General features: G+C 38.6%; 1 protein-coding gene across 5 annotated transcripts in view; it reads left to right on the top strand.

Annotated features, from left to right (window-relative positions):
- The first annotated feature begins 3,176 nt into the window (after positions 1-3,176).
- THUMPD2 (THUMP domain containing 2) overlaps positions 3,177-22,985 on the top strand; it is an 82,079-nt gene continuing 62,270 nt past the window's right edge. For all 5 annotated transcript variants that reach the window (XM_069071573.1, XM_069071574.1, XM_069071570.1 and 2 more), the window contains exons 1-4: positions 3,177-3,424; positions 9,822-9,957; positions 19,131-19,522; positions 22,351-22,428. In XM_069071573.1, the coding sequence (XP_068927674.1) occupies positions 3,275-3,424; positions 9,822-9,957; positions 19,131-19,522; positions 22,351-22,428 (756 nt within the window). In that variant the 5' untranslated portion in view covers positions 3,177-3,274. The remainder of the gene's footprint in view (positions 3,425-9,821; positions 9,958-19,130; positions 19,523-22,350; positions 22,429-22,985) is intronic.

Below are 22,985 nucleotides of genomic sequence, written 5' to 3'. Positions count from 1 at the left end.
GGGAGTTGGCACAGGAACTGGTTTTGTCACAGACTGGGATACACATCCTTTCCATTGATTTATTGCTAATCTTCTGATTATGTTACAAAAAGTCTTGAGAAGCAATGTGGCAAAGTGAATAGAGAGCTGGCCCTAGAGCTAGCAAAATGTAGTTTCAAATCCTGTTTCTGATACATTAAGGCAGTGTGAGAGACCCTGGGCAAGTGACCTAAATTTTCAGGATTCCAGGAAATTCTCTAATACCTTTAAGCTGCACAAATGTTGACTCTATATTGGTAAACAGCATTTCCTCACCAAAAGTTCCCTATTCTGATGAAATCACATATCTGGAACAACACCAATAAAAAAATATTTTAAGTGACCTTCCATGACATGTATTGTGGACCAGATGAAGAATATTTCTAAGCAGTCTGGAGGCTCAAGCTCTGGTGTTCGATTGGATGATACAGAACCAAAACCTAGACTAATGCAAGAGCACTGACACTATAAAAGAGGAGAGCTGAGGGCTGAATGGCAGCCAGCTATTCCAAGGGTCTGAGAGAGGGACAGAGAGCTTGGCAGATAGCCCATAGTACTCTTTGGTATTGAGTGGTATGCATAATGGATGATACTGAGTGACAGCCACATGCCTCAGTCCTGACAGCTGCCTAAAACCAGGCCCTGGTCTCAGTACCCCCTACCTCTCCCATGAATATGAGCTATCATTATTCTTCCCACTTCTGTGAGCAAAGGGATAGTAGTTTGTTTGTTTGTTTTAATGCTCCCTTGCTTGCTCCCTGAAATCAACAAAAAAGATCTTCTTTAGGTTTTAGAAGAACTTTTACTGTTAACACAACATGGAAACACAGAAGTTTAAAATAATAATAAAGTTACAAAAATTACTTAACTCTTAAAAGCTAACACTGGTCTTTCATGTCAAAGTAGAAAAAGCTGGGCCTAGGCTTGTTCCAAGCCTTCTCCTCTCTGGAGCCCCAACAAACTTTCCTCCCTCCCACTCAGCAGCTGGTCTCACATCCTACTTTACCAAGAACAAGAAAATCCAGGTCACACATTGCAAGTTCCCCCATCTCTACTATACACCTCAAAACCTCTGCACATCTTCGATCTTTTCTTTCTCTGCTGTAGTCTCAGAGAATCAATAGCCTTTCTCTTTGCCAAGGCTAATTCTTCTCTGCCTCCTTTGTCCTAACCCTTCCTGTCTCCTTTGGAACCTTGATCCATCAATCATCCTTTCTCCCTCTTTCATCTTGAATTTCTCCCTATCTATTGGCTTTTTTCCTCCTGCCTACAAATGTGCAGACATAATATATAGTAACAATTTATAGAGCACTGGGTGCCGAACACTGTGCTAAGAACTTTACAAATATTATTTCATTCGATCCCCACAACCTTATAAGGTAGCCAGACTTCTTCCATTCTCAACAGATCTTCCCTTGACCCTGTTTCTCCACTTTAATAGGCTACACCTCTCCTTTTCATGGCTAAAATCCTAGTTATCTACACGTGTGGTCTTAATTTTCTCCAACTACTTACTCTTCGTACTCTTGAAAATTATACTCTGAACACATTACTCTAATGAAATTTGCTTTCTCTAAAGTTGCCAGTGACCTCTTTCTTTCATTTCTAAATCCCGTTAAGTCTCCATCTCCAATAGCCATGCTGTAGCTTTCAACATTGTTGACTACCTTCTCCTCCTGTATACTCTGACATCATCCTCTCATAGTCATTAAACATTTACCAAGTGCCTACTATGTGCCAGGCACTGTGTAAAACATTGAGGACACAAATAAGCAAAAGATAGTGCCTGCCTTTCAGAATCTCACAATCGAATGGGAAAGATACTACATAAAAGGGGGTTGGGCAGAAGGGTGGGAGGGTGAGGAGTGGGGTAGATATGATGCTAGTGGAGTCAAAACCCAACAGGACAGCTGATGAAAAATGAAGTCAACTGGAAAAATCTGAGTCCTCTCTAAAGGAAAGCTTTGGGAGGAATTTGTTACTCCATCTTCCAGAAGAGAGAGACAACTGAGAGTACATAGGAGACATCTACTTCTCTATTCTGCTTTGCTGGTTCATCATCTATCAGTCTCTCACTAAGGACAGGTTTCTTCCAAGGAGGCTGTCCTGTACCACCCCCTACTTTTTTTCTGTATTATCACAGTAATCTCACATGTATTCCTATTCTATACAGATAAAAGATAACATATATATTATATAGACATATACATGTTTATGTGTGTATAGACATACACACATACATAATCTGTTCCCATTTCTATAGTTTATATGTGTGTATATGTGTGTATGTGTATATGTGTGTACATATACACAGGCATATATCACTGGATTTGTAGCCATGCTGCCATTACCTATGCGCCTTTGGGCTGTCACTTCACTTTTATAGGCCTCAGTTTTTCCATCTGTAAAACTGTGGAGGTAGAAGGGAGGTAGCCTAATTGAAGTTCTCTAGGCAAGGAATTCTGGCCAAGGAAACCTCCCTGTTTACACCTCAAATTCAGCATATCTAGAACTGAACTCACAGTCATGTCCCATTAGACTTCTCCTTCCCAATCACCTCCAGTAATGCACTCTGCTTTCCAGCCAAGCTGAACACTGGTTTTCCCCAACGCTTGACCATTCCGGGCATTGGTGCAGAACGTGCAATGAATGTATCTCTGCTCCCAGAATCCTCTTCCTTCCAGGCTCAGCTCAGGTGCCATCTGCCTTGTTCTGCATAGCTTTAAGTGCCCTCAAATTTTTCTGGAGCTCTTACTCTGGACCTTCTGCTTTTTCAAGCCTTACTTTGTATTATTCGAATGCTCATCTGTGCCCCTCCCCACCCCACCCCACAGTAGGACCTAATCTGCTTGAGGGTAAGGACCTCTGTATCCCAGGAGCTCAGCATAACGTCTTGTACACTTAGTGTTTATTCAATTTTACTATAAATTGAATATAACTTTTTCTATATATTTTATACAATTTTAAAATTATATTATTTTATTACATATGTTATATTACATTATATATAAATTATGTTATATTTAAATTAAAATATAAATTTTACTATAAGTTGAAAATACTGCTATGGAGATTCCCTTAGCCTTCCTTCTCTCCTCTCTATCTCCCCTCCCCCCTTTCTCCTCCCTCCCTCTTCTCTCGGGCGCGCGCTCAGAGCTCCACGTGACCCCAGAGCGTCGGGGTCGCGCGGCCCTCCCCCTCCCTCTTTCCCTCCCTCCCTCCGCTGGGCACCCGGGCCGCATCTACGTGCGGTGTCATGTCGGCCTCGGCGCCCGAGGGGAGCCCGCCATCCCCGGGAGAACCCCCATCGCCGCTTCGGGCCGAGGCTCGGTATTTCTGTACTGTCGGCCGCGGCCTGGAGCCCTTCCTCACGCGAGAGATTCGAGCCCGCTTGGCAGCAACAGAGGTGAGTTCCCTCCTTCCCTGGGACCCGGGGTCAGCGGCCCAGCGTAGCCCCGCCCCCTGCGGCTTCTGAGTAGGCGGCCTGTGTTGGGGGCGGGGCCGTGGTGCGTGAGCCGGAACTCCTCCCTCCTCCTGGTCTGAGCGAGACTGGCTTTCTCCTGGCTCTTGGTAGAGAATTAGAGCAGGCTGCACCTGTAACCTGCTCCTGCTCACTGAGACGGAGGGAGGGGGGAGGGGGGGGAGAGGAGCATTCCCGAAGCACCTGCCGCGTGCCAAGCCGTGCGGAGTATGCAGAAGCCAGCCAGAGAGCCCCTGCCCTCGAGGAGCTCACCTTCTAGCGGAAGGCGCCCCGTAGGGGGAACATGGCAGACTTGAAGCATTAAAACAAAGCCCTGCCCGCCTCTTGGAGAAACTGAAGTGACCTTGGACGTAATAATAATATTAATAACGCCTAGCATTTTTATAGCCCTTAAAGGTTTGCAAAGCACTTTACATTTTAGCTCATTTCATCCTTACAGCAACCCCTGGAAGGTAGGAGCCATTATCATTACCATTATACAGAGGAAGAAAGGAAAGTTGAGAGATTTCACATTGGAACTCTGGTCTTCCCGACTCCAAATCTGACTTAGTCCTGGGAGGTAAAGCCGGGGAGGTTCAGTGACTTGCTCACGGGGTGACACAGGACTTGAATCCAGATCTTTGACCACAAATCCAGAGGACTTTATATTGAACCCAGTTTTCTAGTGGGCTCGACGATTATAATCCAATCAGTAAACATTTATTAAGCACCTATTATGTGCCAGGCATTCTGCAAAGTGCTGAGGATATAAAGAGGCAAAAGACATCCCTTACCCTCAAGGAGCTTACAATCTAATGGGGGAGAAGACAGGAAAACTATATATAAGCAAGCGGGATAAATAGGAGATAGTTAACAGAGGGAAGGGCACTAGAAGTAAAGGGGCTATGGAAGGTTTTCTGTAGAATGTGGAATTTTGGTTGAGACTTAAAGGAAGCCAGGGAGATCTGTAGTCAGGGTGGAGCATTCCAGGCATGAAAAATGCCTGGAACCAAGGTCTTGTTCCTGGCAAAGAAAGGCCAGTGTTACTGGAAGGAAGAGGGTGTGAAAAGCTTGGAAAGGTAGGAGACAGCTGCGCTATGAAGGGCTTTGAAGGCCAAACAAAGCTTGTTGTATTTGATCATAGAAGGAGTCAGTCACTGGAGTTTATTGAGTAATGGACTGATTTGATCAATAATCAGACTTGCTATTTAAAAGAATCGCTTTGGTGCCTTCATGGAAGATGGAGTGGAGTGGGCTGTTTGCCCTTTGAATTCTTTATTTGTTAAATCAGCAGACCTTACTCACCTGTAAAGTACGAGGCCCTGGGGGTACAAAGCCCTTATCACCTCAATCCCATGTTTATGGATTTTTCAATCTACGCAGATAATTGTAGTGTAGTGGAAAGTCCCAAAGTACTACAAGAAATTTGAGATCTCGTGGGAGGAGGGGGGGAACAGACAACGCAGGGATGGATTCATGAAACAGATGGCATCTGAATTGGGCCTCAGAGCTTAATAAATTAAATTTGGGGGGCGGGGATGGGATGGCAGATTTCAGGCATGAGGGACAACATGAGCAGAGGCACAGACAAGAGAGGGTAGGGTGAGAAGAGGGGAACAGTCATCCAGAGTGGACTTTAAATATAGAGTATGTGGAGAAGAAAGTTAAAATGGAAGTGAGGAAGGTGCTTTGAGTGCCAGAATCAGGCATTTATGTTTTATCTAATAGGCAGTAGGGAGCCACTGATAATTTTTTGAGTAAAAAATGACATATCAGAACTATCTATTTGGAAAACTAACCTAACAGTGGTGTAAGGAATGAATAACAGAGGGGTAGACAGACCAATTAAAACTTGCCAGAGGTCATCTGGTTATATAAAAACAGCTTATGTCCCACCAAATCTTTTTCTCTCAGGAGGAAAAAAAAAGAAGTAGCAAATACTAAAAGCTCCACACATCATTGTGGAACATAACCTCAATATATGAACTATGTGTTGCTGTTGCTTTAAAAGATAGGCATATCTATGTGTAGCTTACCTAACCCTAACCCTTAAGAAAGTCATCTTTTCAGGACCCATAAAAGGGAAGATAGTTCTGAAGTATGTGAATTAGGAGGTAAGATCAGAACATCATGATAGAAAGTGGTTTGTGTTTCTGGAATTTAAACTTGTACTGCTAGAAAGATAGCTATCATTCAGTGGCACTGAAGAAAGCCTCATTAGACTAGTACATAAGTATTTGACCATTGAATTATAAGAGGCATGTATGTGAGAAAATTTTAGAGGGTTCAAAGAAATGTAGCAAAAATGATTAAAGGATAAAAATGTTAAAGCATTTGGAATTATTTAACCTGAAAAATAAAACATTATGAATTGACTTACCCTAGGAGTACATAAAGGAATATTATAAGAAATAAAGAAATTGTTTTCTCTCATTCATTCATTTATTTAGTATTTATTGAGCACTAATGATATGGAAGTTATCAAGTTAAGCTCTGGAAAATACTTGAAAACGAGGGATCTGTCATTGCCACAGTTGAATGAGACTGTTTAGATTTCTATGTGACTAGTTTCTGTAAAACCTAGTGCAAGGGTGGGGAAGATATGGCCCTCAAGACTGTCAAGGGTGGCCCTTTGACTGAATCCCAACTTCACAGAACAAATCCCTGTGATAAAAGGATTTGTTTTATAAGACTTGTACTCAGTCAGAAGCCCAAATTCAAGGACTTAGAAGGCCACATGTGGCTTTGAGGCTGAAGGTTCCGTACCCCTGAGTCCTAGTGGATTATATCCTTTTTTTTTTCTTTTTTAAATTGACTAATTTCAGCATAAAGCCAGAACAGGGGAGAAAAAGTGGTTTTAATTTTCATCACTGAGTTGTACTGAAATAAATACAAGCACTAAGGTCATCTAACAATTAGGAAAATGTTATTTTTAATAGCATTTTGTTTTTTCCAATTACATGTAAAGACAATTTTTAATATTCATTTTTTAAAAAACATTTTGAGTTCCAAATTTTTTCCCACCCTCCTCTTCTTCCTTTCCTAAGATGATACATTTCCATATTAAAGCTCTTCAAGACCAAATTGTACCTGTGTGGAATGACTTAGAGTGAAGTTTCCCCATTCTGAATATCATATATACATTCTTGTTACTTCCTTGTATTTTATAACTAAGTTCAGTATTGTATCCCCATATATATGTAAGTCATTGTATATTTCAAGGTAATTTAAGAGCTATTGAGTATTAATAAAATTGATTGGATTTACTATTGAGACCAAATTAGAGGTGTTTCTAGTTTGGGAAGTTTTCGGAAAGGAATGGTAGTGTGAAAGGTAACAAAGGGTTAAGTTTCTACAGAACTGCAAGAATTGCTGAACAAGACTACTGATAAAAAGTAACAGGCAGTAGCCTTGGGAGGAAGTTGAGTTCCTAGTCCTTGGGGGGTTGAGTTCCCAGAGAACTCCTAGATAATATTAAAATGAAACAATGTAGAAGGGAAGGAGCTGGCAGCAGCAGGTGGATTTGACCAATCAGGGAACAGGCAGTGGCCTTGGGGCACCCATGCCCAGATAAGGATGTATCTAGATTAGACTGAAGGGGGTACAGTATTCTGAGGTTATTACTGTGCTTTCGTAGTGGACCTTGTAGTGGACATACAAGTGGACCTTGTATGTTATCTAACAAGATTAGAGCCTCATTAGTAATAATTAGGTTAATGTTTGGGAGGAGCTTGTAAGCATTGCTTATTTAACCCAGCTTTGGCTTCTGTACCTCAGCCTCCTCTCTGTGGGTGCTATCCCAGAGACTGGACCGCCCGCTTCTCTAGAGATTCTAATAAATCTTTCTACCTTCACTTTGAGAGTTCTCGGAGTAGTCAATTTGGGTTAGAGTCTCTGTATCCCACACATATCTTTTAATTTAGGAAACTTTGAAAGCAATAGAGGATTTGCCTTATAGTTTAGGTCCTGCCTCTGACTTATATTGACTTTGTGACCTTGAGCAGTGTAATTTGGCACCCCAATCACCTCTCTTAAGATAGTCAGTGAAAAACATGCTTCATTTCTGTACTGATGGAGGCCGTTTCCACACCAAAGTTCACTACACCTATGAAATCACAAGTCCTGACCATGAATTTGGTACCTGGTACCCCAGATTATACTTCTTAACTTGGATCTCCATTTGATTTTCTGTGTCAGACTTGAATCTGTGCTTTTTCAGGATAAAAGCAAAAATGCCAGCTGCCTCAGTGTTAGTACTTGGATAACAGCATTGTTGTATATCATCTTTGAAAGTGCTAGACATAAAAGCAGCTTTGCTGGGTCTGTGTTGGTTATTGGCTGTATTCCCGAAGGGAGGAAAACAAATTCTATCTATATAAATAAATTTTCAAGCAGCAAATATTAGGATGAAAATACACTAAACTGGCACCTTTTACTTAAGTCTTGTGACTAAAAATAAATGATCAGTTAGGAAGCTTTAAGCTTAGCAGCTGGTTTCTGTTGCCATTGATGCATTCCTCCCTGTACTTGGTTTAGTTCTTTCAGCTGCAAAAGGGGAAGAGGGTCAGACCTTAGACTTGTTATTGACTGAAGAAGTCATTTTCTGGCATTTGAGGGTTGGTTGGTTGGTTTTTTAGAGTGTATTCAACATTTCTAAGTCTACTCTCATACTGTTGTTCTCATTTTGGAACCTTAATCTGTTTCTTCTAAACAACCCTTTGAGGGGCTTTAAAGGACTTCTGGAATGACTTATTGCCCTTTTCCATCTGAGAAATGCTTTGAGGCAGGTGCTAGTCCTGTTGTGGGCAAGATCTGAGTTCAAATCCCACCTAAAGTTACTTAGCTATATGACCCTGGGCAAGTCACTTATTCTTTGTCTGCCTTAGCTTCCTCAGCTGTAAAATAGAGATAGCGTCTATCTCCCAGGTGGTTGTGAAGATCAAATGAGGAAATATTTGTAAATATTCCTGACTCAGAGTCAGGAACTCTGAGTTTAGACACTAGTTGTGTGATCCTGGACAAGTCACTTAATTGCTGTCTGCCTCAGTTTCCTTATCTGTAAAATGGAGAATCAAAAGAAATATCATATAAAGTTCTATGCAAACCTTAAAGTACTATATAAATGCTATTATGATGATGTGTTTCTTTTAGAATAAATAAAAATGTTTCTAAATTTTGTGTAATTAAATATATTAACTAACAAAGTAGGTGTTTCATAATGTTTTACAGAACCAGCAAATCCTTAATCAGCTTATTTCTAGTAAAATATTTGATATGGCTCCTCTGAATATTTTTAAATTGGCAGTGTATGTTATGAGATTGAAAGCTGTTAATAGTAATAACTGACTTATAAAGTACTTCATAGTTTGTAAAGTATTTCACGTCTCTTTTCTCATGTGATCCTTCACTGTGCTATGGATGTTAAAACTTATTTTACAGGAGAGGAAACAAATGCTCCCCAAACTTAAGTGCCCAGAGTCCCAAAGAGTTTTAAGTGTACAAGGCAGATTTGGAACTCCCCCTTTCTGACTCCACGTATGGGGGTGGGGGAGTTTTGGACCACTAGGGGACGCCATAGTGCATAGAGCAGGACTTGGAATCAGGAAGATTCATCTTCCCGAGTTCATGTTTGTCTCAGACACTAGCTGGATGACCCTGGGCAAGTCACTTAATAACCCTATTTGCCTCAGTTTTCTCATCTGTAAAATGATCTGGAGAAGGAAAGGGCAAATCACTCCAGTATTTTTCTCAAGAAAACCTCAACTGGGGTCACGAAGAGTAGACATGACTGAAAAATGACTGAACAATGACAGTACCTCTTAAAGTTGTTGTGAGGATGAGATGATATTTGTAGATTGTTTTGTAAACTTCAAAGCACTATGTAAATGCTGTCTATATTATTCTAAGCTTCTTAAACTCTCAAAGCCTCAGTTTCTTGTATTTAAAATGGAGATAATAATATCGTTACTACATATTTGGCAGGATTATTGTGAGGAAAGTGCTTTACAAAGCTTAAAACCCTATATAGGGGCGGCCAGGTGGCTCAGTGAGTAAGAGCACCGGCCCCAGAGTCGGGATGACCTGGGATCGAATCCGGGCTCAGACACTTACCACCACACCCAGAAATAACTGGCCGTGTAACCTTGAGCAAGTTACTTAACCCCAATTGATTAAAAATAAATAAATAACACTATATAAAGGTGAATGACATTTTTATCTCTTAAAATATATTATTTAATTATCTGTCAGTAATTTTCCCCATAAATTCTATATGTGTACATATGTAAAAAAGCAAAATTTCATGTACCAGAGTAATAGCATCTGTATTTTTCTCTTTCATTAGGTTGAGTATATTTCAGGAAAGATTTTTTTCACTACCAATTCTGGTTTAGCAATGCTGAAGAAACTAAAATCTGCAGAAAGACTATTCTTGCTACTTAAAAGGCAATCTCCACTTGTCATTTCTTCTGGAAGTAAAGGTATGAAATATTTAGACTTTTATCTTCTAATATCTACTGTGCCTTGAGGATTTTTGTTTTAAAACAAGACCTCACCTCCACTGAATAACTTCTCCAATTTGTGAACACGAATTTTTGTTATTTGTAAAGCTGTATTTCCCATAGTGACCCTGTGAGGCCATTCGTTATAGCAGCTCTGTACCTGTACACCCTTTACCCCTTTATTCCCAGCTCCTGGGAATTGAGTGCTTGGAACCCCAGGAGTAGATTCCCCTTCCCTAAAGGTCTTGCAACAAAGGCTGGATAACTCTTGTTTGGATGTGTTGTTGAGGGAATTCTTGGGCATGTATGAGTGAAATTTAGTGGCCTCTTAAGTCCCAGCTTTTAGATTCTATGACTGAGACCTCTTCAGACATTGTTGGGAGGGTTGGGGGGTGGAAGGAGAAGGTGGGCAACTATCTCTGTTATAATAACCATAGGAGTCCTTGCCCAGATAATCCAGTCACTTTTATCACTGAGAGTTATGATCAAATTTATTTTTGCAGAAGCAAGTAGTCAGAAACCTCAGGGTCAGGCATAGGCTTAACTATCTAGTTCTGCTTCAGAGAATGCAGACAGGAGTGCTTTCCTCATTGTTGTTTTGTAATTACTAGACCCCATCCGTAAGTCACAGAACAGAGGGCTTCATCTAGTTGCCACAGGTTCTCTTAGTGAAATGGCATAGGATGAGTAGAAAGACAGAAAGAAAGAGCACAAGAGATGGATGCCACTAGGCCTCTGCCCAAAAGTTGTTGTGGTGCTAGTGTTGAGGAGACTTCATCTGGGGCAGCGGGCACACCAGTGACTTAGGTTTGGGGTCTGGTGTTTTCAGAATTGTTAAATCACTGAGTATGAGTTCATGGAAGCCTTGGAGTCCATCTGGTCCAGTCCATAGCTCAGTAAAGAATCCCCTCTACAACATAAGCCAACAAAGAGTCTCTCTCCTTTGCTTGAAGACCTCTATGCAGGAAGAACCCACTCCCTCCCAAGGCAGCCATTTCCACTTCATAGTAGCTTTGTCAGTAACTTTTTTTTCTTTCACATTAAGATTTAACTTGCCTAAGGTCTACATTCTTCTCATCAAGTTTTACTCATGGTTCCTGGTCCTTCTCTCTAGAACAGAGGTGATAAGATTCTGATCCTTCCTTAACTACAAGCTTTTTGATAAATCAGTGGGCATTTATTAAGTGCCTACTATGTACCAGGTAGTGTGCTATGCACTAAGAATAGAAAGGCCAAAATGAAACTGTCACTACTCTAATATTACCTTTTGTTAAGGGAGGCAGCAGGTACATATACAATGTTTAGCACAGTCACTCATATAATAAATGCTTAATAAATGTTGATTATCTAAGTATGTCTCGACTATACAAAAAACAAATACAGCGTAATTGGGTGGGAAAAGCATTAGCAACTGGGGGAGATGAGGAAAGGCATCCCATAGGAAGTGGCATGTGAGCTGAATTATGAGGGTCTCTGAGAGTCGAAGAGGGAGAGCATTGCAGGCATGTGGATCCATCTAGTGCTACAGGCAGCAGGATTGGAAATGTAGTACCATGTGTGAAGAAGAACAGCAAGAAGGCCAGATTGGTGGGACCATAGAGGACATGAAGAGGGGTAAAGGTTATGCCAGCCTCATAGAATTTCCTTTTTCATAGCACTAGTTTATCAGCATAATATTGCATATATGCCTAAAGGGGAGTATATAACAATCCTGAAAGTTAGATTGGAATCAGGTTGTAAAGGGCTATAAAGGTCAGAATTTGTATTTGATTCTATGGGAAATAGGAAGCCACTGGAGTTCATTGAAAGTCAGTCAATAAACATTTATTAAGTGCCCGCTATACGCCAGGCACGGAGTGGAGCGACATGATCAGTGACATGTTCTTTATGAATATTCCTTTGGCAGTTATGTGGATGATGGATTGGAAGAGGGAAGAGTCTTGTTTAAGGAGAAAAGAGTTAGGAGGCTGTTGAGGTACACTAGGCAAGAAGGTGATGAATTGCTTTACCATCTATCATTCCCAAAGACTTTTTTCCCCCTACATATTCTATTCTTCATGACATACCTCATTTTAGAAAGAATTATCATCAGTCTAAAAGCAATGCATTGTGGTTTTTGATCAAAGCAAGTCTTGAAAGTCATCTGCTAAGGTATGGAGCTGTTATTACTTTTCATCAGAGAAATGCATACCGACAAAATCATGGATCATCAAAGTATTAAAAGATATTCCATTTTTAAATGCTTACTACAAAATACATTTCTGGAGATAGTTTATTAACAGGCAAAATGTCAAATGTGTTTTTCCCTACATTTTTAAGATTCATGAGTTCATTTCTGTGGGTGTATTAATCATGAATTTAGTATCTATAAGTCTTTTTTTAAATGTATCTATAAGTTTTAACCTAATTATTGTATATTTGCATCTTCCTTTTGCACCGTGTTGCCTATCTGCCTTCAAAGATTGACCTGTATCTCATTCCATATTATGAAATTGTGATCATTCATATTAAAATCTGATATTCTCTAAAGCAGTAGTTCTCAAAATTTTTTGGACACAGTACCCCTTTATACTCTTTAAAATTTTGGGGTACCGCCAAAGAGCTTTTTTCATGTAGGTTTTATCTTCCAATATTTACCGTATTAGAAATTAAGATGTCTTTTTTGTCATTATAAAAATAGTTTTGACTTTATTGAGTCCCTGAAAGGATCTTGGGGATCACCAAAGCTCACTGGATCACATTTTGAGAACCACTGCTTTAAAAGTATATATGGTCACCTAACTATATTTAGAAATGTGTGAAAGATAGTTGTATTTTATGCCCTAAAACTGCTGGCACCAGGGTGAAATGAAAAGAACTTTGGAGTCAGAAGACTTTATTCAAATTCTGACTTTCTCACCTCTATAACCTTATTTAGCTCTCTGAGTCTTAGTTCCTTCATCTGTAAAATGAAGTGAATGGATTAGATGATCCCCTAAGGGTTCTTCCAGCTCTAAATCCTATTAACCTAATGCCTACAACAGTCCCATTAAACTCATCTGAGCAGATTTTAATTGGTGAATGAAATAAATGAATAAAATGCAGGACAGTAAACCTCAGTTATCTGGTATCCAGAAGTCTGGCAGCTGGAGCATGACTGTGGAGCACTTAGAGCTTGCTCAGATATTAAAGACACTATCCACTGCAGCACAGGTTATCTCCAGTCATCCTTACTTTTGTCTTGTCACTGGACTTTGATGACTGTGGAAGAAAGAGACTGACTTGTGATTAAATCCAATTCACTGCAAGCCAAGACATCATCCATGATGTCATAGGCCCTCTTTGAAAACAATGGATGAAGAACACCGAGAAGGCTGATGCTCTCAAGTAATTAAAGCCATAGTGATCTTAAGGTAAATGGATAACCACAGTGAAGTTTCACTTAAGCTAGTACTTGCAAAATACAATCTGACTATTTAAATGTAGTCTCCTCAAAGTACTTAAAATTTTATTATTTCTCTCCTAAAATCCTCCATAAAGTTAAAACAAGAAAGCCAAAAGTGGGGTGAAGCCATATAGGAGGTTGAAGTAATATTGCTGAAATAAGAAAGGAATTTGAATATCACATTTTTAGAAAGCCAAAGGAAATAAATATTCTTTAAAATACATTTTTTAAATTAAAGGTATGAGAAAATTACTTCCAAGACCCTTTTAACTCAGTAATTAGTTGTGCTTAATGTTGTATTAACTCCATTCTGTAATTACAAATCATTTCACATATCTTATCTCACTTGATCCTCATAACAACCCTGTGAGAGATGTATTATTATCATCCCTGTTTTTCAGGTAGGGTACTTGAGACTCAGAAAGTAAGTGACTTCCTCATTAACAAATCTAGTAAGCTTTACTTGTCTATGTCAAGAATGATTCAAATGACAAGAAATAAAGCTATCAAAGATGTGCAAGGAAATAAGTTTCAGGGAACCTCAGTGTAAGTATGTTTTCAGCCCCAAACAGTAGGATCCTACATTTGACCAGGAATGGGCCATCTAGTCTAACCCCCCTCATTTTACAGATGAAGAAACTGAAACCTGATCCAAGGTCACAAGATATAGACTGGCAATTCTGGGATTTGGACACAGGTTCTTTGCTTCCAAAACCACATTCTTTCCATTGTACCATACTTCCCTCCGATGATCATAATGGTTACCCCCAAGTCATCAAGAAACTGAAATTATGTTTCATAGCCAAATATCCACCAACTGGAAAAGAATGATACCTGTACACTCCCACATCCAGACTCCAAGCCTGAAGAATTACTTCCAGGCAGTGAGTTAACTATACTGGCCAGTGCTGTCTCCTCTGCCTCCCCAGATGCTAATATCCCTGAAAGGAAAGGCAACAGAACCCAGAGTTCCATGAGATCTGCACCAGGCTCTGATAGTTCCAAAACTCACTTTTCCCATACCACCAAAAATTACCATTCAAGTGCTGTCCTCTGGGGGTGCCCAGGCTTCCATGTTTCACATATTATATGCCCTCTTTCACTCTTCTTGGACATGAACAGATCCATGTTCTCATTTCTCTCTCCTGTCTTTCTCTTCCACTCCATCCACTTAAACATTTCTCTAAACCTGTTTAGAAATATACCCAGCCCCCTGGTCCTGATAACACCAGGGCTTAATGATCAGCATTAAAAGAAAGAATTGACGTTAAACAGCCTCAGAAGGGATAATTAATATTTGCTGACCCTTGAAGGAACATTATATTCTCCCTGAAGAGTTATTCGCCTTCCCTCAGGATTGTTAACTTTAACTGTAGTTTATGAATAATTCCAATTGCAAAGTTTGTTTGTAAAGCAGTTGTTTGGAATTCCTGGCATATTTTCCCATAGAAACATCATTCTAAATGGTTTGCTTTTCTAGCCTATTAATACATAATAATAACCTACACTTATATCACTTTAAAATTTACAAAATCAATTCGTACACATTCCTCTAAACAACTTGTAAAGCCTATCAAACCAAATTCTGAGTGGGAAAACCAGCAGAAGTTTTAATGAGTCATTTTTCCAGCCCAGGAGAATTTAAGAAGATAGAAAGAGGTCTAAGATAATGGGATGGGGTTTGGCCAGGAATATGACATGGCTGAAGTAACATGAGTTGTGAGTCCTTAGTCTGCCTGGGCAAAGACCAGAATGCAAACCAGGAGAGCAGTGACTAGAATTCTCCCTGAACTCAAACCACCTTGGAAGCACCAAAGCTTAAAAATCTCAAGACTTAGGGATGGCTAAGTGGCACGGTGAATAGAGCACTAGCCTTGCAGTCAGGAGGACCTGAGTTCAAATCCAGCCTCAGACACTTAACACAAAAAAACTAGCCATGTGACCTTGGGCAAGTCACTTAACCCCAATTGCCCTCCAAAAAAAAGAAAAAAAAATACAGTCTCAAGACTTAACTGTGAATATAACAGAACCTGAAAATCAGAAGATCAGGGCACATATCTTCCCTCACACAGATGCAAGGAGAGCCCAACTCTAACATAAAGTCAGAAGTCTAAAAATAGGCTGGAAAAATAAGGAAGCAACGAAAAAAGAATCTGATTATAAAAATCTAATGTGGTGACTCAGATGAGACAGTGACTTGAAAACATCTGCAAGCAAAGCCTCAAAGAAAAATATAAATTGAACACAAGCCCAACAGGAATTCCTAGAAGAGCTAAAGAAAATGATTTTTGTTGTTCATATATTTTAGTGGTATCTCCAACTCTTTGTGACACCATTTGGGGTTTTCTTGGCAAAGACATTGGAGTGGCTTGCCATTCCTTTCCCAGCTCATTTTACAGATGAGGAAACTGAGGCAAGCCAGGGTTATTGACTTACCCAGGGTCAAATACCTAGTAAGTATCAGAGGCCAGATTTGGACTCCCGATCTAGCATTCTATCTAGTACAAAAGAAAAATATTTTATAAAATAAAAAAATAATTGTTTAAATCAAATAATCCTGGTTTAAGAAAAATTAGGGAAAGAAATGAGAGCAATGCGAAAAAGTTATGAAAATAGAATTGAATTTGAATTGAAATTATGAAACTAGCTTTGCAAAAGCTATTTAAAAAAATTTGTGGAATTAGAATTAGTAAAAAAAAAATGCTGAAGAAAATGACTCCTTAAAAATAAAAATTGGCCAAATTTTTTAAAAAGGTACAAAAACTCACTGCAGAAAGTAACTTTTAAAAAGTAGAATTGGTCAAGTGAAGACTAATGACTCCATGAGATATTAAGAACCAAGAAAACAAAAGTCAAATGCCGAAAAAATAGAAGAAAATGTGAAATATCTCATAGGAAAAACAACTGATATGGGAAGTAGATCACAGAGAGATAATTTAAGAATTATTAGACTACCAGAAACCATGAACAAAAAAAAAGTCTAGACATCATATTTCAAGAAATTATCAAGGAAAACTACTCCAATATCTTCGATCCAGAGGGTAAAATAGAAATATAAAGAACTCACTAATCACTTCCTGAGAGAGATCCCAAAATGAAAACTCCCAGGAATATTATAGCCAAATTTCAGAGTTTCCAGGTAAAGGAAAAACATTTCAAGCAACCAGAAAGAAGTAATTCAGATGTCATGGAGTCACAATCAATTTAACAAAAGATTTAGCAACTTCCATGTTAAAGGAGCAGAGGGCTTAGAATATGATATTCCAGAAGATAAAGGAACTAGAATTATAATCAAGAATAACCTACCCAAAAAAACTGATTATAATCCTGCAGGAGGGGGAAATGGATATTAGATGAAGAAAAGGACTTTCAGGCATTCTTGAAGAAAAACTCAGAGCTGAATAGAAAATTTGAAATTCATATGCAAGACTCGAGAAAAATAAAAAGGTAAACATGAGTGAAAAGTCATGAAGGACTTAATAAGGTTACACTCTTTACATTTCTATTTCAGGAGATGATACATGTAATTTCTGGGAACTTTATCATCATTAGGGCAGTTGTAAGGCAACTGCTAAGAGAACATCAATATAAGAAAGTCTATTATGTTGAGATAAACTCAAAAAGAAAAGTGGAAGATTGAGAAAGAGGGGTGCCGGGGGAATAGGGGGATGGGAGAGGAAGAATAGGGAAAATTATCTGACATAAAAGAAATGTATAAGGAAGAATTTTTACAGGGGCAGAGGAATGTTCAGCACTTGAAACTCACTCTTATTAGAACTGGTTTAAAGAAGGAAAAATATATATTACACACAGTTGAGTATAGAAATTCATCTTAATAGGTACCAATGATCATATGAAAAAATGCTCTAGATCACTAATAATTAGAGAAATGAAAATTAAAATAATTCTGAGGTACTATCTCATACACATTATATTGGCTAAGATAACAGGAAAAGAAAATAACATAATAGAGGGGATGTGAGAAAAAAGGTACACAAATTCATTCTTGTTGGAGTTGTGAACTAGTCCAACCATAATGGACAACAGTTTGGAGCTACATCCCAAGGGCTATAAAACTCTGTATTCTCTTTGACCTAGCAATATTGATATTAAGTCTATACTCCAAGGAGATTAAAAAAAAAAAAGGAAAAAGCCTCATGTGTACAAAAATATTTATAGCAGTTCTTTTTGTGGCAGCAAAGAATTAGAAACTAAGAAGATTCCTATCAGTTGGAGAATGGCTGAACAAGATTTGGTATATAAATGTGATGGAATACTATTGTGCTGTATGTAAAAATGATGAAGGATGTGGTTTCATAAAAACTGAGGAAGACTTACATGAATTGATGCAAAGTTATATCGCCAGTGTGATAACCCATAGCAGCTGCTATGAATATGCAGGTATATTTCCAGGTTTGAATCCCAAGATATAACAGACTCTCTTCTTCAAAGACAAAACCAAGATATTTATTCATATACCAGAAAGCCAAATCCACCATGGTAATAAAGAAGTTGGTACACATTACCAATTCAGGAAGCAAAGCCATCCCCAAACCATCCCTCCATCAGCCCTCCCCACAAACAAGCTCCCTTAGGTAAAATGCCCCTCTCTCACCCAGGCTAGCTGCTCTGCCTCCTCTTACTCTCAGCTCCACCTCACTCTCCCATTTCCTACGCCGCCCATTTGGCAAGCTCCTTCTTCCACCACAGGTTCTCTTGCTCATGTGACTCAGGCTTCCATATGAAACAGGCTCCAAGCAGATCACATAGGCCTATTAACAGACAAGAAAGATCTTCCCATTCCACTAACAGTACAATTAACAATAACAATATAACAATACAAAAGTGAAGTGAGCTAAATCAGCAGAACATTCCATGAAGTAATAGCAACATTGTAATAATAATCAACTGTGAAAGACTTAGGAACTCTAATCAGTACAGTGATCCAAAGTTCTCCTGATAGAAAATGCTGTCCACTTCGAGATAGAGAACTGATGGACTCTGAGTGCAGATTGAAGCATATTTTTTCCTTTATTCTTGCTTTTAAAAAGATGCATATCATGACTATGCAGAAATATGTTTTCATGCCTTCTTGTCTACAATGGGTATTTTATTTCTTGTCTTCTCAATGGGTGAGAGGAGGTGAAGAGAGGGAGAGAATTTGGAACTGAAAATAAACTTTTTTAATAAGAATAACTTATCCACCTTATATGTTATGGTACTGTCAACATTTTAAAGCTTCACACATGTTCTCTAGATTTTTCTCTGTACTTTTATGAAAGGTTTCACTCTCTTTAGTGGATTGTTTTAAGTGAAAGATTCCTAGTGTAGCCATAGAGTTCCTGAGCTCATTCATAATTCTTAAAATAGGTGTAATCAGCCTGTGCTGTAGAATCTAAATATTTGAACTTTCAAAAAATATCAGTGCTTTTTATGTCACACAGAACCTAATTCATGAGTGAACTAATTTCAGAGAATCTGAGCATATAGCCTAAGTCACACATCCCAAAAGATAACAACACTTTAGATACAGATCATAGTATCTGCTGATCTTGATCCTGTACTATGTCCTAATGGTGATGCATGAATCCCAGAGAAAAATAAGATGGTTAGCCATGTCAATAGTATACCTGGCTTCAAGAAATTGATTTGTATCATGTTTGTTAATGTTATGTGCTATCTTTAAAGTGTGAATGTGAGTTAAAATAAGGTATTTTTGTTTATTTAGGAAGACTATTTAATGAAATTCAAAGACTTGTAACTGGGGATCCCATGTGTTGGGTACAAGCTATTTCAATTTGGAGACGTCTTCTTGAACTGGAAGAAAAACTTACACCTGAAGTGTCCAAATCCTCCAAAAGGAAGACGGGAGAAAATGAAAACATCATTACCAAGAAGTTAAAGATAGAACAAACACTGGTAATGCCAGGTGATACAGAATGTCATCTGGAAAAAAATGACAAGATAGAGGAGCATAAAGATCTGATAACTGAAAAAGAAAACTTTCAAGAAGAGTCTGAAAATCATGGGGAGAAAGACGTTGAACATCACCAGGGCAAATTAACTTTCAGAGTTTCTTGTCGCTGTAGTGGAACAGTTGCAAAAACATTTACCACACAGGTAGGTCTTTCTTTCCTCCCCTCCTTTCCCAAACGCCTTCCCAGAAAGTTTCCTTTTTGAGGAAAAAGTGAAATTAGATTTGAAGATAAGGTTAAATATATACCTCTACATGTTTATACATGCCTGTGTATGAATAAAAATAAAATGTATATATACATATATATATATTTATATACGTATATTTAATTGAATTGAATTACTTAGTTTTTCTCCCCCTTGTTTAAAAGGAGGGAAAGTTATAAAATCCTAAGTAATTAAACTTTTTTTTTCAAAACCTGAGTTACCTTTAATTCAAAGATATCCTTAGTATTTGAGAATCTTGATTTTAGAAGGTCATATAGTTTGAATGAATGAAAAAAGCATTTAATAAATATTTTCTATGTGCCAAGCACTGCTAAGTTCTGGGGGTACAAATACAGAAGTAAAGGCAGCTCTTGCCTTCAAAGAGCTTATGCTCCAATAGGGGAAGATAATAGAAATTTCTAAGATATTGAATAGAATGATAGAGGTATAGTTTTTCCTACCTTTTCTAGGATGAATTGTGATTCCAGAACTGGAATATGGAGTGTTGGGGAGAGGAGCATATGAGAAGGGTAGGTGGTGGTAGGGCAATTTGTGAGGAGATGGAAGTGTGACTGGAGCTGCCCTGACCTAATAGAATCAGCCACATGAAGCACTCAGGGGTCAGTGTAGCAGTCTCCCAGGGCCCAAGGACCTCAGTTCCAGAGATGAAAAGATTAAGTCTTCCAAGGCATTGTCTCCCATCTTTTTGCAAGGCCAAGAAAGAAATAGCTGAGTAAAAGTGTCATACCTTCTATATCCTCAGAGACAAGACCAAGATCTCTGACAGGCACCATTTCAGATTGTATTTGACAACTATTAATAGCACAAGCATCTCACAGTCTAGCAGACTTTTCTACATACTGAGATATGCAGATTTTCCCCCAGGGATACCCTCTGGACTGTACAACTTTTCCATCAATTCTTCTCCTTTAGCATGCTCCCCCCAAGACTCCATTCTAATTACCCTCTTTCTCTTTACAATAAAATATGCACTCTTAATTACTACTAGCAGTTTTCTGCTGGAAAGTTCTGTGTATTATTTATATAACACATACATTATTTACGCAATAATTTAGTGCCTGGGTGGCACAGTGGATAGAGCAATGGACTTAGAGTCAGAATAATCTGAATGCAGAGCCTGCCCAAGACTCTTCCTTGCTATCTGACCGTAGGTAAGTCATTTAACCTCTCTCAGCCTCAGTTTCCTCATCTGTAAAGTCAGGTTAATAATAGTACCTACATAACAGGGTTGTTGTAAGGATAAAGTGAGATACAAAGTGAAAAATGCTTTGCAAAGTTTAAAACACAATGCTAGCTCTTATTACATAGATGATGGGAAAAGTGCCTTGTATGATCTTTTTAAAGCACTAGTTTACTCCTATTAATTGTGATCTTTTGAAGGCTTTTTTGACATTTTTGCCAGGTATTGTAATATACACTGGTGTTGTATTGTGAGAGACCTGAAGCTACCTGGTCAGTGATGCTGTACTATCTGAGCCTTAAAGCTAAATGACATGCCAGATGTTAATATTTGCTGCCTAACACTATGACTACCAAGAAGAGACAAAGTAGGGTCACCTCTCCATGCCTTGGGTTCTTACGAGAGTCAGTGAGAGAGTGGGCATAGTTTGGGGCCTACTAGGCAACCTACTAGAGAATATTGTATCTTTATGACCCCCAAATTGGATCAGTGGTACCACCAAGCCAGTCCTTTAACTACATTCATTGTAGACACAGATTATTGGAGCTGAACAGGCATGTGGCAAATCCCATCCATTTTTTAGATGTCCCAAATTAGTCAGATTTGCCATACTATGATGTAGTCTTTCATGTATTCAGAAACAAACTGCTTGTATGGAAAAGACCATAGATTTAGAGCTGGAAGGAGCCTTGAAGATCACCTAGTTCAGCCCTCTCATTTTCCAGATGAAAAAGCTATGTGACCCCAAGAACTTAAGTGATCTACCCCATGTCATTCAAATAGTGGCCAAGCTAGTAATGGAACCCAGGTTCTCTAACTCTAATACAGTGCTCCTTACATCCCTGCATGCTGCCACCATCACTTCTTCACTAAGTAAATTCATACTTCCTATTTATATTCTATAATGGAAAGAGGTTGGGATTTGGAGTCAGGGGACCTAGATTAGAATTCAGTTTCTGTTACTCCCTGTGCAACCTTGGCAATTTATGGTACTTTCAGGGCTCTAGTTTCCTAATATATCAAGTGAGGGAGTTAGACTAGATAACCTCCAGGTCCTTTACAGCTCAAAATTTTAAGATCGCTGATCTGTGAAAAAGTTTTCTTTGTATGGACTGTGTTGCCTTGTGGGCACGGTTTTCTGCCAAGCCTAAAAGACAAGGCTATTGCATCAAAATAAACAAGATTTGTAAGGATTTGCATTTATGTTCTGGTTAAAGGAAGTACCCCTCTTAAAATCATTACTTGAAGAAATTATAAAATATGCTGATGAATTCATCAAATCATTAATTTGTTAGGTGAACAAAGTTAATTTTGATTATGACTTGTTAGATATAGCAGTTGCATGTAGGTGCGTGCATGTGTGTGTGTGTTTATACAACTCTTATTTCAGATAGGTAATTCTTCAAGTAATTTGTGTTGTACTCTACACCACTAGACACCAATATGATATATTTTCAACACATTCCAACCTTTCTTACACATCCCCTTAATTTTTGGCTATATCTTTAAGCTGATATCTTCATTATTAAAAATTTAATCTTTTCTTTAACTACTACTTTTCCAGGAGGTGGGAAGAGTAATTGGAATTGCTCTTATAAAACAGTTTGGCTGGAAAGCAGATTTGAGAAACCCCAGTTTAGAGGTAATTAACATTTGAAAAAAATTTTTGCTACGTTTTAAATTTTATTCTTGAACTGACAGTGTTGGGTAGTTTCATAATTTTATTTTCTATATTTTAGAATTTTTTTTTAAAGAGCATAGCTATACAGAAGCAAAAAAAAATGTTTTCATTAGCAACGGAAAATGTGGCTGAATTTGGTGGTTTTCATTGTAAAAGTTTCTCAACAAGATATAGACTTGATCTGTTATTCACAGTTGGGCACTAGTACTATAGCAGTAGAGTCCATTTGGAGCACTCATTACCCCCAATAGACATTAAGAAATGCTAGCTATTAGAAAAACCTTTTAGTATTCTTGTGACATCATCAAGTAAATTGATCACAATTAGGCAACTTTTTATGTTTCATTAATCCAAAGGCCTGTTTATTTGACACACTTAGCTTAAAATGGAGCCATGTCTCACCCAACTAAAAATTTATTCCCTGGACCAAGCCAGGGTGTAGGCTACTGGTTAGAGGAAGAAGAATCCTATTTGGTGACGTTTGGAAGGAAAGAATGTAAGGACTAAAGAGATGAGCC

This window comes from Petaurus breviceps, unplaced genomic scaffold (assembly GCF_028583685.1).
Source record: "Petaurus breviceps papuanus isolate PSGF00001 unplaced genomic scaffold, PetGlider_PUasm1.0 90842, whole genome shotgun sequence".
NCBI classification, from domain to species: Eukaryota; Metazoa; Chordata; class Mammalia; order Diprotodontia; family Petauridae; genus Petaurus; species Petaurus breviceps.
This window is presented reverse-complemented; position numbering and strand designations above follow the sequence as displayed.